Source organism: Protopterus annectens, chromosome 1.part1 (genome assembly GCF_019279795.1).
Source record: "Protopterus annectens isolate FY-2018-M chromosome 1.part1, PAN1.0, whole genome shotgun sequence".
NCBI lineage: Eukaryota > Metazoa > Chordata > Ceratodontiformes > Protopteridae > Protopterus > Protopterus annectens.
The window spans coordinates 1,704,020,813-1,704,040,221 of record NC_056726.1 but is presented as its reverse complement, the minus strand read 5'-3'; the positions used below and the strand labels follow the sequence as shown (position 1 = coordinate 1,704,040,221).

The following is a 19,409-nucleotide window of genomic DNA, read 5'->3' as shown; positions in this document are numbered from 1 at the left end:
AGCAGATCTTGTAAAGGCAATGGAAAGTGTACTGAGTGGGAAAAGCCTGTTAATACTTAAACCTACAGACACACACACACACACACACACACACACACACACACACACACACACACACACACACACACACACACACAAAAGGCAAGTGATGTGATATTACAATCCCCAGTACTATTACACAGCAGAGCTCACCTTCATGCTGACACACGTGACTGGCTATGACCAGTATGCCACTGTCCTCATCAGGACATCACTCTATGTCATTCAGGGTATCCTTGTGTATGACTCACTCTATGTGTGTCTCCCTGTGTCTCTCTCTTTCTCTCTATCACTGTCTGTCTCTCTCTTCTCCATGTCTATGTGTGTGTGTATGCTTGACATATTGTTATATCTTGCCCATATATATGTCTGTGCATCACATACAACAGACGCAGGTATATCACATATGGGGCCACCTACAGCTAGCTGAGGGTAATCCAGTCTGATGGGTGTGTGTAGAGACAAAGACATATATGCACAATACAGTTATATAGTCAGATGTGGGTTCTGACATGGGCTGTAATTCTCTGAGTGTAGGAGCATGCCCAGTATAACCTTCTGTTGTAATTGTGGGACTCCATTTCAGTGATAGTTGTATTCCAGTCTGGAGTTTTGTGTGCTACAGCCATACCTCTCAAAAGTAAATAGGAAGTTGCTAGAGTTACAGAGTTTGTTTTGGAAGACATTTTCTGATATATCTGATGCCTGACACTGAAATGTATTGTGTCATTACCTAGTGACAGACATCCTCAGATTATGGCAGTACTTTACCAGAAAAATACAAAATGTATGATGCACAGACCAATATTATGAGTCAAACTATACACATTCTTGCAAAATTTGGCCAGTTGAGAGGTGTGGCTACAGCCTATTGACTGATCAAGCTGTATAAGCAGTCCAGCAACTTGGTGATATACTGGTTGGGGATCTCCTGGTTGTGTGGTATTCTTTTTTACCTGAAAGTCATATCCTGGTGTGGCCATACCTCTCAACTGTACAGTATTTTGCACATTGTCCAGATGTTTGTCTTGAAGTTTCATCCAGTCTACATAAACGTGCGTTTTTATGGCAAGTTAGTTGCAAATAATTGAAGACTGAAGTTACAAACTAATGATGGACATTAATGTTTCAAACTTCATAACCTTCAGACAATTCCTGCTAATGCAAAACTCATTATTCTACCAACTTTCTCTGTTTGTAAGAGCAATATTTACAACATGTGCCTATCATTGGGCCTTAGTCCCACTTTTATTTATGACCTTGCCCAGATGTCTTGCTGTCAGAGATTGAGAGGTATGGGTGTGGGTACAGAGTGCATTCTACTGAGCTGAAATGTCCATTATATGTGTGGTATAGTCCACATAGCACTGTGATTGATATGACATTAGTAGACTATTGGCCCTGAAGCCCTTATAACCCATGCGGACAAGAGTGTAGCCCATGTTAAGACATGTCAGCACCCAGAGCCCCTGTCCAGCAGGGACACAGGTGGAATCACAGGACTGAATTTTCTGTTTCCCATGCACTTATACAGGAAGCACATCACTAGGGGTATTGAGGCACTTGCCTTGATGTGGACAGGGAGTGTATTTCACAGATGGGGGAGTGTGTGGGACATGTATCTGTCGCACCAACAAGCTGTACTGATATCACAGACCAGGTTGATGCTGCGCCTACAGGTTGATCGTGTGGGCCTTGATTTCCAGATGTGCAACAGTCCCATCAAGGCAGGGTCTGGATTATTTAGTATGCTAGACAGGGGTCACCTCTGCAGAGTCTGTATGGCATGAAGTAGCTGGACAATGCCATTGGCCTATCTGTGTAGGGTAGGTATTTGTGGTCCTGCATTCTCTTGGTGGGGAACCTATGTGGTCTCTCCAGCTGCTGCATGTGCTTTGTAAGGTACATGCTGAAGGGGGCATTGAGCAAAATAATTGGCCTCATAAGGTTAGCATACATGGCTCCTATGAACTTTTTGTCCCTGGATGGGATACCCTTACATTTGAGTTGTCCCATCTATGAAGCTTTCTGTACAACGGGAGCAACATGGTGCTCAGACATCAGGTTGCTATCAACCTGAGTGGCCAACTGCCTCACTACTGATTGTGTATGTAGGAAAGTATTGTTACTGTGATGCTATGTCCCAAAGGGACTTCCCCACTGTCTGCCATTGATGTTTTGACATGACGCTTTCTTGTTTTGCAAATAGATGGCAGGCAAATACAATGTTAGGACAAGCAGAACATATATACAAGGCATAATTGTGCTTCTTTTGTGACAACCTGTCATTCCAGGGGTATGGATGTTGGCCAGTGACATGTTGTCAGTGCTGACATGGTAAGTTGGCAGCCTTTTATAACCTGGCAGTACACTGACCTTCAGGAACCTGCTGTGCTACTAGGCACCATACCTCCTGACTTTTTAGAGCCAGACATCTGGACAAAGCCATAAGTAATTTGGAGACAAAGGCCTACAAATAGGGACCATTGTTACCTATTGGCCTTACAAACCTAGAAAGGTGATGCAATAGCAGGTTTTGCATTAGCATGTATTTTCCTAACGGGTATAAAGTCTGAAATTACAATCTGTCATTGTTTTCGGACTTTAGTCTTTTGTGATTTTCCCATGATTTGCCAGAAAACCACAATTTCATTATAAAGAGACCATAAATATGATGCAAACCTCTGGACATTCTGCAAAAAGTCTGTACAGTTGAGTGGTATGCTAGGCACTGTGTAGGTTACTCTGAGCTGTGTACTGTCCATATGTGTGCTCCCCTGTCCCTGAACTGTCCACCTTTCCTGTGGTAACAGATATTGATATCTGGACAGTGTGTACAACTCCTACTGTAGCTGTATTTGACATGCACATTAGTTTGCACTGCAGTTCTTGGAACATGGATCATATCAACCACAGTACTGTACCTAGGTTACTAAGACAAGACAGCCAGGAGTAAGCACAGGCCACATACTGACAGTATTGACCACAGATATACAAAGCTCATTGACCCGTGGATATTGTGGACATGCCACAAGTTATCAAGTTGATTGGGACTGCCCTGGGAATGTGTGCTCTGCTGTTAGTACCCTACAAACATTACTGTTACTGCATTTCTATGGGAACATGGGTGTGTGGGTGGAGCACACCTGTCAACTGTCAACATTTGCACAGACTGTGCTGATGTTCCCTTTACATTTTGGTTCCATTTAGGATAGTTATTGTGCCTGTCTTGGAAACTAAAGGCATATTACTAAAGACCACAGGTTAGATTGTAATGGCAGACATTTGGATTTCAAACTTCTTACCCTTCAGAGCCTTACTACAACTGCAAGACCTGAAGTGATATCACTGTGTAAGTCTGTATGGGAATATTTCATCATTGTCCCAATTTGTGGACCTTTGCCTGACATTTCTTTATGGTTTTCTATGGCTATCTTGCTGGGTGAGGCTGAGCAGTGAGTGGGATCCCCACATTAGCATTCATCCATGTGACCTATGACCCCCCCAGTTAGTTATCCCCCCACATATACTGCAGTGAAATTTGTCACCTAGGGGACTACTGCATACTCTGGGGAAGCCAGTATTGGGGGGACATTTCCTGTTGTCCCACATATCTGTCAGTTGTCTGCTGCTATCCCGGTAGGCCACCCCATTCCCTTGCATGCATGCAGTGATACCATAGCTATGCTACAACAACATATTACTCCATTCATTTATTGTTAAGAAGACTGACTTACCTTGTGCCTGCAGTAGTTGTGAGGACAGTGCTTGAGGGCTGGCTCTGTCTGATGCATGCAGTATACATCCTGTACATGGTAAGATACAAGTAGTGTGATGTGTGTGGCATCCATTTTACTGTGTGTGCGAGTCAGAGACAGGTGTCAGTCCCTGTAGCCTTACAGCATCAGTGTGTGTGCTATGCTTTACCTCTTTGCCAAGGTCTGGGCATACTGGGCATGCCTCCATCTGCCTACAGGAGCAGACTCAGGAGGTTTCTCCTCCAAATACCCCTGTGCTTGTGAGGGCCTTGGCAATGGTGGGGGGCTGTGTGACTCTTCCCTGTGATGTCCCTGCTGCAGCTGTTTCCACAGGATCATATTGTGTAGGATGGCACATATTATGATCATGTGTGCACATGTGGCTGGAGAGTACTGTAGGGCTCCACCAGATATGTCAAGGCAGCAGAACCATGGCTTAAGCATCCCAAACATGCACACTATAATGTTTTTGGTTTGTGCGTGTGCCTCATTATGGCATTCTTCAGTGTGTGTGTGTGTGTGTGTGTGTGTGTGTGTGTGTGTGTGTGTGTTTGTGTGTGTGTGTGTGTGCGTGTGTGTGTGTGTGTGTGTGTGTGTGTGTGTGTGTGTGTGTGTGTGTGTGCGTATTTCTGATGGGTGTCATCATCCACTGCTCCAGTGCATAGCCAGCATCCTCCACCAGATGGCCATATGGAGGCATTACAGATGTGGGAGTCATGATAACTACCAGGGCTGCCAGCACACAGATTCATGATAATGCCATGGGCATTGCACATAAACTGGCAGTTGATGGAGTGATAGCCCTTGCAGTTGACATAGACTCTACCCATTTTACCAGGTGGTGCCTTGATGTGGATGTGCGTGCAGTCTATGGCACCCAGTACCTCTGGGTAGTCTGCCTCATGGTGGAAGACATGCACATTGCTGGTCCTCTCCTCATGGATGCTGGGGAAATATATGTGTTCACCAGCATTTGTTCACATGACATCCAGGAACTGTTGGAGTACCCTGGATGCAGATGCCTGTGATACTCCCATGATGTCCCCAGTAGGTCTTTGGAAGATTCCTGTAGCTAGTATTCTTAAGGCTGCACATACCTTGGCTTCAACTGGGATGGGTTCCCCTCTATTGGCTCTGGGTTTCAGGTGAGGTGGCACAGCTTGCTGAGTTGCTGAAGTAAGTCCCTGTCCACCCTGTAGCTCTCTAGTATCTCCAGGTCATGTAGCCCCTGGTAGGTTACCCTAGGTCTGAATAGTCTTCTCCTCCTCCTCAGTCTGGGATGGTTGTTAGCATTATCCTCCTCTCCGCCCTCAGTCTCTTGCACATATTGATGTATCAAAGTGACAGCAACCCCTACCATTTTGTCAGTTAAAATTCCCAACTGTGTATACCAGTGGTGCAGGGTTTGTGGGAAAAACCAGACTGAAAGGTGTTTGCATACTTTATACTGTTGTGCTGCAAATGCTGCCTGTGTGATTGGCTGACTATGATACATTCAACCTGCCAGATATATTATTTGTACTTGAGTGCCTTTATTCTGCTTTTTCCCATTTTTTTCTTCCCATTTCCACCCCTTCTAAGCCCCACGGCTTGCAAACCCGCTGCTCAGATGTAAACCCTTCTGCTATTTCCTGTTTTTATGTGCTCTGTTTAAGCCCTGCAGCATGCTGTGCAAACTGTTTTAGCAAGTGTAAACATTGCTGAGCAGAAAAGGCCCTCCCCTGGACATGAACATGCTCCTCATTTCTTGATATAGCTAAGCACAGCTAAGCAGCCTCCGACACACCTCCTTGCTTAGCTGTAAACATAGGAGCTGCAGAGCTCCAATGTGCTTGCACCAAGCACGAGATGCCCCCTTTTCATGTCAACTGCTTCTCCTGCTTACACCACCGCATTATAGCTCCTACATGGTTAGATGCATGCGGAAAACAGTCTCCCATTTTACTATTCAATAAATTTAACTCATTTGCATACCCCACTGCCTTAGTCCCTTGTTACTGTACTATTCCAGAGCCTATGTCCTTAGCAACCACTGTTACCTGTTATTGTTTTGGTTCTGTATGCTACCCACTATAATGGCAATATTCATCTTTCATATAAAATTGTTTTTTACATTTTTTTTTTTATTTTCTGCATGATTTTGTTTGCTCACTGCTGCACTAAACTTAAACGACCAAAATCGGCCAAAAAAAAACTGATTTTTATCATTTTGAAACCGTTTTCCATGCCAATGGCCATATTTTTGGCCACTGGCATGCATAATACTCATAATACATGCTTTACTTTGAGCTATCATGCCCCCATTTTGATTTTTGCAGAAATGTACTCGGTTAGTAACTGAATACATTTCTGTAGAGGACACGGCTCTGAGAAGGATGCCTGTCAGTTTACTGAATCACTAATTCACCTTATTTGCATGTTTTTCACCTGCAAATGAGGTGATTAGCATTATTTCATTGCATCTATGTCAGAATTGTGCTGGGAGGTTTGTGCACACCCCCAGCCTTGTTTACTTGATACACTTTGTTGTTTTCTGGGAGCCAAATTGTAGCCATGACCTAATCTGTTAAGTCAACAGTTTAATGGGTTAAGGGCAAGACAACAGAGTAGCAGTGACAATGAGTCACCCTATTCCCCTTTGATTTTTTTTATCCCTGGAATAATAATTTGCCCTTTATCATGTCTTAACTGCATTTGCCACTATTTCATGGTCGCTGTAATGTAATTACTGAAGGGTTTATCTTATACATTTTTAAGCACTCTTTTATCTATGAATGTAGACTACTGTCAATTTTTTTTTGTAGTCTATCTGTGTCATACTTAGATTCTTCCTTTTTACAGTTCCCTACTATGACTTTAATAACAAATGATCCTTTGTTCCATATGACTTTCTTTGATGACCCTTTTGTTCTATTGCCATGACTGAGTTTTCTTCTAAATGACTGTAAACTCTGATGACATCATTTCTATTGTATAGTTTATAAGTCATCAGAAGACAACTTATTGGTCTATAGTTTTTAGGATAGCTTGCAGTTTCACTCTTAAGTAGGAGTATTGTTTTCCTGTTGTTAACCAGGTTAGTGTCTATTCAGAGTGCGCATACAAATAGTCCTTAATCATGGATAAATCTTCATGTAAATATGCTAATATTTTAGCCAGAAGTTAGGTACTGCATCTGGGCTTGGGGTTTCCCATTTAGGAGCTTTTCTTAACTTTGCTTCAGTCTCTCTGGCCACTACTTCATCCTATTTCATATTCTGTACATTTGAACTTCTTATTCTTTCTTTTACTTCTTCTGTCCATTAAACATCTTTTTTATGTTCCACAGAATCTTCTTTTTTTTTTGGTGGTGTTTCATTTCCTTTTGCCTTGTTGCCCAATTCTCTATAAAAGTTTTTGGTCAGCAATAAATTGCTTATTTTGTACTTTATATGTATCTGCGGATTCACTTCAGAAGATCAAAATACTGAAATATCGAATTTCAGTATCTCAAGCCCCAAGACGTCGAATCCACAGAACAGCAAAAGTTCAGAAGCGTGAAATTCATAACCTTGAATACCGGAGCTTGCCTCCCTGCTTTCATGCAGTAGAGAGGTTGTGTGTGTTTGTGGGGAGAATGGTGTGTGTGCAGTAGTACTGCAAAATTCAAAATCTCCGGTGTGTGAGATTTTGAATTTCGCAGTTTTAAGTTTTCACGGTTTTGTAGATTTGACTTCTTGGTTCTCGGGATACTGAAATTCGATATTTCAGTATTTCGAGCTTCTGAAGTGAATCCATATCTGCATATTTAAAAAAGATTTTCTACCTATGCTGATATTTTTAGTTTATTATTTGCGAAGTACACAATAGATCCTGATCTGTTTTGTTATTGTGCATTGCTTTTATAACATTTATCTTTCGGGGTATTTTTCGTGATCTGTTCCCACATTTATACTCTTCTAACAGTGGCACTTCTTATCTTAATTGCTTTATAGTTTTCTCTGTCCGATACTTCCCTGATGACATTTGATTTTTTTCCCTTCTTTTCCCTTACCGCCCTGTGTTATTGTAGTAAGATTTTATCTGTTATTAATTTAGCTGCACCATAATATATCCTATTTACTTGTTATAGCATATGGATTTCTATGAACAATCCTAATTATTGTGTTCATTTGTTTTATAAAGCTTCTAACTTTTTTGGGGGTTTTATTGACTTTCTGTAGTCTATTTCTTTCACTGATCTTAATATGTCTGTTCATCTCTATTAAATCAAGCAACTTTTCTCTTAGATTACTTTATTCTAAACTGAGGGCACATTCATTGTTCTTCATTTCCTGTGAGCATTCTACAGAAAGTTCTAGCACATCATCCTGTGCCAGATACACTTTTAGAAGCTCGAATTACTGAAATATCACAATTCACTATTTCGAGCCCATAAAGTAGAATACTGAAAAGAGCAAAAGCTCAGAAGCGCGAAATTCAAAACCTCGAATACTGGAGGTTTTGAATTTTGTGCTTCTGAGGTTCCGCTGTGGTTATGGATTCAGGTAAGTGCTTGTGTGTGTTAAGGGTTTTGGGTAGGGGCTGTGGTGTGTGTTAGTGTGTTTTGTTGCTGCAATGTGTGTGTGCGAGCAGAATGTAGGTGGTGTTATGTGTTTGTTTGTGTGTAGTGTGACCTTGGCTTTAGACTATTTAAGTAGGGGTGTGTGGGGGGTGTAGTAGTAGTAGAGAGCTTGTGTTTGTGTGTGGGGAGGATGGTGTGTGTGTGTGTATGTGTGTGCAGTAGTAGTGCAAAAGTCAAAATCTCCATTGTGTGAGATTTTGAATTTCATGCTTCTGAGTTTTCGCTGTTCCAAAAATTCGACTTTATAGCTTTGAAATACTGAATTTCGATATTTCAGTATTTCGAAGATATAAAGTGAATCCCTTGTGCCACATTCTCTTCAGTTTCATCTTGTGTCATGCATAGTTCTTTCATATGGGAACTCACTGGCCTATCACGCCACAATATTGACTATGTCAGAGTTCTTATAGTTTCCTGTTCCTTCCCTTGCTGTAAAACTCTAATTGTTCTTTTGTACTGGTTTCCTATGGAAAGCTCCAAAGTATCTTCTATGGCAACTGCTCAGATGTTTCCCACTGGTTTCTCCTTAATTTGGAGATCCATTACTCTAATCCTGCTGTGATGTTATCAGAGTAAGATTTTCTGCACTAAATCCTTCATTTCGCAGGTAATCCATAACCTCAGTTTCTGTTTCTTTAATGTTTCCATTATTAATCCTCTTTTCTACTATTCCTTTTTTTATGTTTTGTATTGTAAAATGTTCCATATCTTGATGATTTTGCCTGTATTTCTCTTCCAATATCTTTGCTGGTGCTCTTTTGTGTTGATTAGTTTTGCTTTCTCTTTTGCATGAATATTGCCCCATATTAAATATATTTTTCTTTTCCACATCCATATTTCTTCTTCAGACATCTCTTGCTCCTTCTGTTTCTCCTTACTTGGAGAATGTGATGTTTCATCATGCTGTGATATAAACTGTGTTAGACTTTCTACACTAAATCCTTCACTTTGCAGATATTCCATAACTTCAGCGTCTATTCTTTTAACTTCTACTTTATTAATCTTCTGTTCTACATTTCCTCTTTGTGATCTTATTTTTTGAATTGTAAAATTTTACATATTTGGATGCCTTTGCCTGTATTTCTGTTTGAATATTTTTGGGGCTGCTTTCTTTTTGTATTAATTATTTTGACTTTTTCTTTTGCATAAATATTGTACCAGATCAGATTTGTCTGTCTTTCCCAAGTCCATATTTCTTTTTTGTACCTTTCAAAAATCCTTAAGTGTTGTTATTTATATTTTTGCACTTCCTCAGTTGCTTCTTTTTCCAAATGCCCCAAGGTTTCTTGGTCTATATAATGTTTTTCATTAATCTATTGTATTAATGAACACACATTTTTATTTGAAGGTTCTGTCATTTCTTTCTTGTGTAAGTATTCTTCTTTCCTCTAATTTCTATCTTAATCTTTTTGTATTTCTTCTGCCTGGAAATTCTGGGCTTCTTTTATAATAGTAACAATACATAATTTCTTTCTTATCCTCAACAGTCTACTCCATCATCTTTTTTACTCTTTTTTGGCTTATCAGTTTTTGTGATTTTTGTGAACTAAAACTTCCTTCTACAAAAGGAGGGGTCATCTTCCCCTGAGCCTGGCTTAGCCCCATTTAGGAATGTTTCTATGTTTTGAGGATTCTACACTGTCATTTTTCCAGTCCTGGCATCAGTGCGTCCAACAGGATAGGAACTTTTTAATCCTGGGTCTTGTGCACCCAGCTATTTTTTTTATATTTTAACCTAATTCTGCCCATGATATTTGCCCATGATATTTGCTATATAATTCCAGTCTATATAATTCCAGTCTATATATCATTGCAGTCTATATATCACTGTCATCGGGGTGAGATTTTGTGAAAAACAAAGATCCACCTCAATAAGGTACTCACCAAGACTTGATGATGAATTCAGTTCCAGCGATACTACTCTCCTTTGCTTGCTGATTTATCATCTCTGCATTTGGATACCTTTTCATCTCTCCATTTGGACCTCTCTTAAATTCACTGGCTTCCCCGCTATGTCTATTATTGTTCACAGTAGGAATGACCAGTTTTATTTTGGGTTGTTCTATGACAAAATTCTTTATTCAACTCACTTAGCATGCAGAAGCTGGTAATATAACCAAAATTAAAGAAACATGAAAAGATGTACAGATAGATCCTATTGTGAGTGAGAGTGAATGTTAAAGAAGAGCCCCATATTGCTGTCATCTTAGTTTATCAAGAAAGATGTTCAGAAGTTTACATCTTGACAGTGTCAGTAGTGTAGCTGGTAGTACACTTAACTTTGGTGCAGAAGGATCTGAGTTCTGTTCCCTTAACTTTGGTGCAGAAGGATCTGAGTTCTATTCCCCCAGCAGGTCAATTGATTGTTGATACTGTACAGCAGCATATGAAGGGTGCTATACTCCTAAGTGCATTGTCCTTTGGATGAGATGCTAAACTGAAGCCCCATCTACTTGAGCTGGTAGTAGCGCAAGCAGATATAAATGATTCTGTACCTATTGTTAAGAGTAGAGAAAGTTCCCTGATTCCCTGGTCATAGTATAGATACCACTTCTGGTCTCCCCTGAAAAGAGGAGACTAAATCAGCCTATAAATGAAAAATACAACTTTTTCTGTTGTTTGACATGCTTAAGGAAGGATTAGGCTTAGCTTGAGACCTCACTTCATGCCTGCTTAAAATAGGAATCATGCATATTATTTTTGACTTTTGATGGCAAGGTTCGGAAGTTCACTGTAGCACACATCTTCCACTGTAACATGTTCTCAGCCTTTAAAGAGACTTATCAGTATGTTCTACTACTTATGCTGTGTAGTTATATGAGTTTCAGTGTGTGTGCGTGCGCGCGCGTGTGTGTGTGTGCACGCACATGCGTATGTGTGTGTGTGTGTGTGTGTGTGTGTGTGTTGCTGAGTCTCAGCATTCGTTTCATCTTAATATTTCAAGATTAAAACAAGCTGACAGATCATTGTGAAAATAAGAGATTCTTTGGGAAGCTTTTGTGAAAGTGTATGTGTGTAGCAGATAAAGATGCTGCTTTGTATAGAATTTGACATGCAAATAAAACAGGAATATAACAGATTCAAATATGTACTTTTAGTTATTAGATACTGCTTTGTTTCCACTTTAATATTTTCTTATCTTTTAGATTTTCCATTACTGCTCAGTAACGTTCCAGTCTACTGTAGCCCAAACCAACTTGCTATAAAACTAACGTCATGCTTGGGCCAAAGAATGTTAGACTTTAATATTCTTCTTCCAGATGAAAACATTGTAGACAATCAATGTTTTAGCCACAGTGAAGCAGTAAATTTTGATTTTACTGAATTTCAGTTTAATTTCAGTTCTACAGCAACCAACTGTCAAGCAGCAATTTCAGTAAGTACAAGATTAAATTACTTTAAATGTATGCAATATAATATATGCTGTTAATGTATTTTAAAGAAGAAATCTTCTAATCTTTTGTAACATGATGTGCTGCATCCCATTCACTGGAACATTCACCCACTTTATTTTAAAGATAACTTTTAGATGTGGGATTACAGACATCAATGTAGATGTCAGGTCTTCACCCATATTTTAGGGATTATGTCATTACTAAGTAGCAAGTACATCTAGACTTTCCTCATCAGGTGTTGGGGTTGAATTACATTGCATTTAGTTGTTTGACAAATTACAAACGCATTACATCCTTAGTCCTAGATGCAGTTATGCATTACTAGAAATCATAATGCATTGATCAGGCTTTCTTAATGTGTGCATAAGTCTACATAGTTATGAGATGTGAAGGCTACTATCAGCTTTCATTTTCCATTTATTTAACTAGCCCTTATGTGCATTATTCTACTGACCTTTCAGTGGTGACTTCAAAACAAGGCTGACACAAACCATTGACTGCCTTTGGATATCATTTATACTTGTTTATAAAAGCTGTGTCACCAAAAAGGTTTAACATATTCTCACTAAATTCCAAAGAGTTGTATTGGAACAGAATCATATTCAATTTATTTGCATTCTGCTTTTGGTTTCAAACAAAACGTGCAGTTGCTTATTATATTTTAAGGAAAAGTAATTGTTGATGTCAGTTAAAGACAGAAAACTGAAAACAGTGTAGAGTCTAACACATGTATAGAATTACAAAATACGTTAGGCCTGAAGGTACAGTAACATTACACATTTATATGCGCCATTCATTCTATGATGCAACATATTTATCATTTATTTTATGGTGCAATTCTGAACAGAACTGATATTTGTGCTGTTATAAAATAAAACACTGTAAGCACTGCAGTTATCAGTTTGTGATAGTCATGCTGACATTAATCTGACATTGTATTAGTTTGTTAATATTTTTTTATTACTTTCAGATTCCATTATAATATTTGTAAGAGAATGCATCTGTGCACACAGATTTATATAACACACTAGCAAAGCCGGGCCACCTCTGAAAATGGGCCTCTAGCAAGTTGAACTTTCCAGTAATCAAATGTCAGTAAGGTTTAATCAGGGCAAACTGCTGAAATAGTCAAAATGAAACCCATAAATGGTACCAAATGTCAAGAAAAGCAAGAATGTGATTTACTACAGCAAAAGTACAGGAAACACTTTTGTCTTGAAAATAGCACAGGTGTCATCAAATTGGTGGATGATTAATACCAAGTGTATAAATAGCTATAGAAAAATGTTGCATACTTTAATAACCCAATCATTATTTCAAAGAAATTGTTTTTACATTGCATTGAAAAATTAAAGGCATAAGTAAGAATATTTAAAACTTGGCACTTAACAGGATTAGCCTTTTAAATTCTTCTGAATCTAAAGCATTTTCTAAATCACCACTTCGCATACACAAAACCATTAATTTAAAACTCTAAATGCTTCTCTCATATGCTTTTTTTAAACTTCATACAACTTAAATTAGGACCTACTCTCATATATAGCAAATTTTTGCCTGTCCTGCTTTACCTTTGCAGTAGTCTTCCCAATATAGAATGTATTCCATGCTGAATGTTATGCTAATTACATTTACAGAATTGCATATAAAGGAACCTGATGACCTATAACCAACCTTCTTCTGTGGTAGAGGTATACAGATTTTCATAATAACATTGAAGTAGTTACAGTCTAAGCAGTTAAAGTACCTGTTATTTTAAAGTCATTATTTTGCTTAATTTCATTCAAATACTCCTACATATACTTTTGTCCTTTATTTTTATTTTTTCTCAATTTACCATAGCAACATTCTTTATTAATATTATTAAGAATGTGACTCTGAAGAAAAATGGTTCACTCAATAATAAAAGTAAATCAGCACAAACAAAGAGTGGAACCAAAACACTTTCCAGGGTAAAACATAAGCTTTAATCACATATAAAATGAAACAAGGTGAGCACTTTCACAATGTAGACATTGTCCTGGTACCCTTCAATAAACACAACACACCAAATGATATTTGACAACCTTTATTAAAACTTCCATAACATAAATTTGATTACCAAAATTTGTTAAATATAACTGGACATAGAGTAGTCAATTCTAAACACAGCATAAACATCTTTGCAATGTTAACCAGTACAGAATACCTGCTCATCCTGTCCAGTAAGCAGCGTCCATACCTTTGCTAGTTTATTTTACTTATAAACATCCTTATAATATTAATCAGGACAGCATACCTGATCATCCTGTCCAGTAAGCAGCGTCCATACCTTTGCTCACTTACTTTACTTATAAATATCCTTATAATATTAATCAGGACAGCGTACCTGCTCATCCTGTCCAGTAAGCAGCATCCATACCTTTGCTCACTTAATTTACTTATGAAGCTTCATAAACCATTCACTGAATTATCTTCAAACCAAATAAGCAGCTTCCTTACCTCCGCTTGCTTATCTATTCAGCAAAAACTCCTTGAAATGCACCACCAGACACCAGAGGGGAAACAGAAGAGGGCAAGCCTATCCCTCTTCTCTGCCTACCGGAATAAAATAACCACAATCCCACCAATCCGCCAACAAAAAAGGGAGGGTGGGAGGGTAGCAGGTTCACGCTATAATGTGATTACTTACCCAGCTACACTCATCTAAATCCCTTAAGCACCTCCCACCCTTATCTCATTTCCTTCCAATCAACCCTTCCACTGTTTAACCCTTTCACCTCCCCAACCCTTTGAACTCCCATAAATATCAACCTAACACCCCCATGAAGATGTCCCAGGACAACTTGGCTTGCTGCCAAGCCTCATTTGTCCCAGTCCCCTTCAATAAACACAACACACCGAATGACATTTGACGAACTTTATTAACATTTCCATAACATAACTTTGATTACCAAAATTTGTTAAATACAACTGGACATAGTGTAGTCGATTCTAAACACAGCATAAACATCTTTGCAATGTTAATCAGGACAGCGTACCTGCTCATCCTGCCCCAGTAAGCAGCACCCATACCTTTGCTCACTTACTTTACTTATAAACATCCTTATAATGTTAACCAGGACAGCATACCTGCTCATTCTGTCCAGTAAGCAGCGTCTGTACCTTTGCACACTTTCTTTACTTATAAACAGCATTATAATATTAATCAGGACAGCGTACCTGCTCATCCGACCCAGTAAGCAGCATCCATACCTTTGCTCACTTACTTTACTTATGAAGCTTCATAAACCATTCAGTAAATTACCTTCAAACCAAATAAACAGCGTCCTTACCTCCGCTTCCTTATCTATTCAACAAAAACTCCTTGAAATGCATCACCAGACACCAGAGGGGAAACAGAAGAGGGCAAGCTTGTCCCTCTTCTCCGCCACCAGCCTGCCCAGGCTGTTCCCCCTCACCACCAACTTCCATCAGCTAGCCACCCTTAGGGGATAAGGCCAAACATCATTTGGTGTACAATAATTACCAGGACATTACCAGCCCCTGGCAATTACCTAATGCCTACCAAAGCATCACCTGTCACTGGAGCAAGAATACTCAACCCCAACCACCAAATTGCATATCACCCTTCTCAAACAATTCCTTTCACTTGCCAAATGACACAGACACCTGAAAAACTTCAGAATGCCATTTAACAACTGCCTTGCCAACACCAACTACCCATATCAAAAGTAAGGCACCTAAACCCCATGATGGCTTTAGCAATCTGACCCCTCTTGACACTATCAGTACCCTTGAATGCCACCAACAATATGCCACACTGAAAATGCCCTATACCACAGGTCAAAAGCAGATTAAACCAGAATGAAAATGTCCTATGCCACCTGGTCAACACAAGATTAGTGACATGCCAACCCCATCCCGCATGTAGAAAATAAACTACATCAACTATTAACCCTACCAAAGTAACCCACTCAAACTGGCCAAATAAACATGTCCTACATCTGCAAGAAATCACCACTGCCCCAACTGTGCCTTAATGACCATTGAATAAAATTACCTACTACCCAATAGCCTCTCCAGCACTCAAAACCTCCACAAAACAAAACCCATTACTTTTCAAGTCTATCTCCATCAGGGCATTGACTGTTACTCACTCAGCACTCCATTTGTAACCTCAATGTGCCAACCCAAGTGATCAGGACTTCCACTGAAACATGCATTCAGATTTAAACATGCCGCAAAACCATTCTCACTATGATGACCATCTAACATATGTGATCTATATGTCTTCCCATACAAATATATCCAATATTAAGTAACTAGCAATTATCAGCATTGAAGAAAACCCAGTAGTACCCAGTGAAACCCACACAAACACAAGGAGGGCATGCAAGGCCCACAAAACTGGCTGAGAATTAAACTGGAGAACCCCTAGCTGTGAAATAACACAAACTACTACACCACTGCATCCCATGATATTTAAATATTAAAACTCTTAATTCTACTATGGATTGTACATTATCCTGTATTACAAATCAAACGAGGTCATAAAACATAATACTTATTCTAGAGTAAACAAATGGTTGTGCTTCTTTCTTCTTCTTCCGAATCATTGTGCTTGCCTTTTAACCTATCCATTTCTGATTACTCACCCAATGACCCCACCGCTTATTAAACACCAAAGCATGATCATCTGCAAACTCACTGTATCTCACCACTGGAACTGGGCACACCATTATCTACAAAGAAAATGACAAAATTAAACCTTCAAATAGGAACAAGAAGGCTCCACCTTATACCCACCTATTCCAAACTACAGCCACAGCGTTCCAAGACCCCATCTGCAAGAAAGAAAAGACATGTAAAATATCCGAAATACATAACACATTCCAAGACATCTTCAAGGACAACCTATCCTGCCAACCCAGGAAGGAATGTACCACCAACACTCCAATCTATGACAAAGCAGCCATAACTGAAGCAATGCTTCCGATGAACCTATCAAATACCCCAAGACAAATTTAACTACCAGTGGAATATATTAAAAATCTCAGAGCTACATGCTCCAAGGATCTAAACCTTGTCATTGACATGAACAAACCATGCTGGAGGGATAGGTCCCTAACCCAGTGACTCTCCAGACACTGGAATAGACTGCCCATACATGTCAAGCCTCTTTGGCCCTCTTCAAAGGAACCTTGATGATTGGATGGGAGATAGAAAATTCACCCCGGGGATCATGTCAATGTATGAAGTGTGAAACTCAAATGTCTGTCATTATTTGAACTTCAGTCCTCAAATATTTGCCCAATAGTAATCACAACCCCAGTTGAAACATTCCCAAAACATCATAACAAACAGAAAGCATCATTTAATTAAGTTTACTTTATAAGTGGTTAATCTAATATGGTCCAGAGTAACTTATAATTTGCACATCAAGTGCCACTTAACTAGATTATTTCCCATATAAACTGCAGAACTATGGTAGTAAAAGGCAAATGAGGAGCTAAACAAATCATATTTCTACATCATTTATTTTTCCCACTAGGAAGAAAACCAATAAAATACTATCACATATTTCTCGTAACAGTTGTCAATTAGTGCCAGCTGTAAATTGAGCAATTGAGTCACCACACCAATCTATCTATTATATATAGAAATACTATTACCCAATTGTCTGCTAAGTCATTATCCAAAGTCTCTTCATTTTCCTGGAGTTTAATTATTAATTATGTTTAAAATGACCAAATGCATAAGGGAAACTAATTACACATCTATGTACATTACGTATGTCCCTGCCATTTATGTAAGCACAATAATTTCTAACTCAGGGTGGATCTTCTGCATCATTCAGCATCAAATGCACTTACACTTACATTGTATTCATCACACCTTATAGCGGCTTCTAAACATTATTTTTCTAAGTGCTTTTTGCTCCCATTTCTGCCAACTATCAAGTCTCTGTCCATTCATTATCCCAAGGTAGCAAATGACACTGGTATAGCACAGGAGCAAGAGCCTTCTTGAGGGGGCTGTCATATGGGCAGCATTGAGGATTGCTTGAGCTCTTTCCAGCATTCTGGCAAGGAGGGCATTTGTACAACCTATTCCCAACACCTGGCTTGAGGATTGAGCTACCTGCATCACCATGGGGACCCACAACATCTTGCAACACTCCACATGCATACAAAATCACGACTATCAAGCAAAACACAACCCCATCCCACAATGCTCCATTTGACAAAATGAAGTCTGTCAATTGACGTCCGGCCCCGTGTAACAACTGCAATCATCCAAAACAACTCCGGCAAAACTGGGCTCCCTGGTTGCCTGAAGTCAGTCACTCCAATGCATGAGCAGGGACCAACAAATCTGGGCCAACAGTCCAAAAAAGTGAGGCTTAAACAGATTACAGCAGAAGGAAAAGAATGTATCCAACAGCAGAACCACATAGAAAAGAAACAGCTACATGAGAATCGGTGCCAGCAGGAGCAAAGAAATGCTGTGGATGAACCCGCGAAAAGAAAGCCACCCGGAAGGCATATCTGAATGTGCAACAAAGGCATCACCAGTAGAAACTCCCATGTTGCTGTCACACCACACAAGTCACAGCTATGATTCAGTTCTCCCTCTCTCATTTCTCAACTCCCTGTCTGCTCAGCCTCTCCACTGGGGCACCACCAGCCAACAAGTTGAAGCATCTACCCAACAGACACAACTGCAACAAATAGAAGTTCTACCTCACAGACAAACACCGACTCTCCCCTCCCATGCCATACAGCCCACAGAGTGCTCCTCATCCCGAACATCCCACGAACGCACCGCTCCAAAGCCTACCTCTCATGCACACACTTAAGGCAAATTTCTTAGTGAAAGCAGAAGCCCCTTTTTTTTTCTCTTCCTTTTCCTATCCAATGAAACCCCTCACAATCTGCGCATGCACCCCCCCCCATCACAAGGGTGCCCACAAGCCTGCAAAGCAGTCAACACACACTGGAAGAGGACCAGCACAGCCCCGGGAAAACCCTCCCCTCGCAAATACAAGCCAACTGTGATCGATGTGAACAGCAGACACTCTCGTCACCACCACAGATGCCAAGGCCAAGCAAGAGGCAAACACCCAACATACCCCTGCCCACCAGACACACCACAACACCCGAGACCAACCGGAAGACAGTAGAGAAAAAAAAAAAAAAAACTCCACACAACCGCAAGCTCTTATCCAGCCCTCTATGTGAACCAAACCGCTCCCACACACCAAACAGTTTCCGTTCACCCAGCAATCAACAGAAAATCAACCCTTCGTGTCTCCATGTGTGTGTCCATGAATGGAGACGCAGATAAGCAACAAATTACAGGCGATGGAATTGCATCGCCAATTCAAGGATTGTCTTTTTTTTTTTTTTTTTTATATATGCAATATATACAAAATTAACTTAAAATAAAAATGCCTAAAAAGAAGCACCGAGTAGTCAGAGCATGTGCACCGCCCCCCGACCCCAGAACCTCAAGCCCACAAAAGCGAACACGGCACATTGAAGAGGAGCTGGCACTGATGAAGCTGTACAGGACTGCCATCAGGAAACACAGGAAAACCCACCCTCCTCCTCCTGACCACAAGTATAGCCCACT

General features: G+C 39.9%; 1 protein-coding gene across 1 annotated transcript in view; it reads left to right on the top strand.

Moving 5' to 3' along the window:
• LOC122811880 (uromodulin-like) overlaps positions 1-19,409 on the top strand; it is a 728,404-nt gene that overhangs the window by 191,066 nt on the left and 517,929 nt on the right. The window contains exon 3 of the mRNA XM_044084023.1: positions 11,547-11,776. Within this exon, the coding sequence (XP_043939958.1) occupies positions 11,547-11,776 (230 nt within the window). The remainder of the gene's footprint in view (positions 1-11,546; positions 11,777-19,409) is intronic.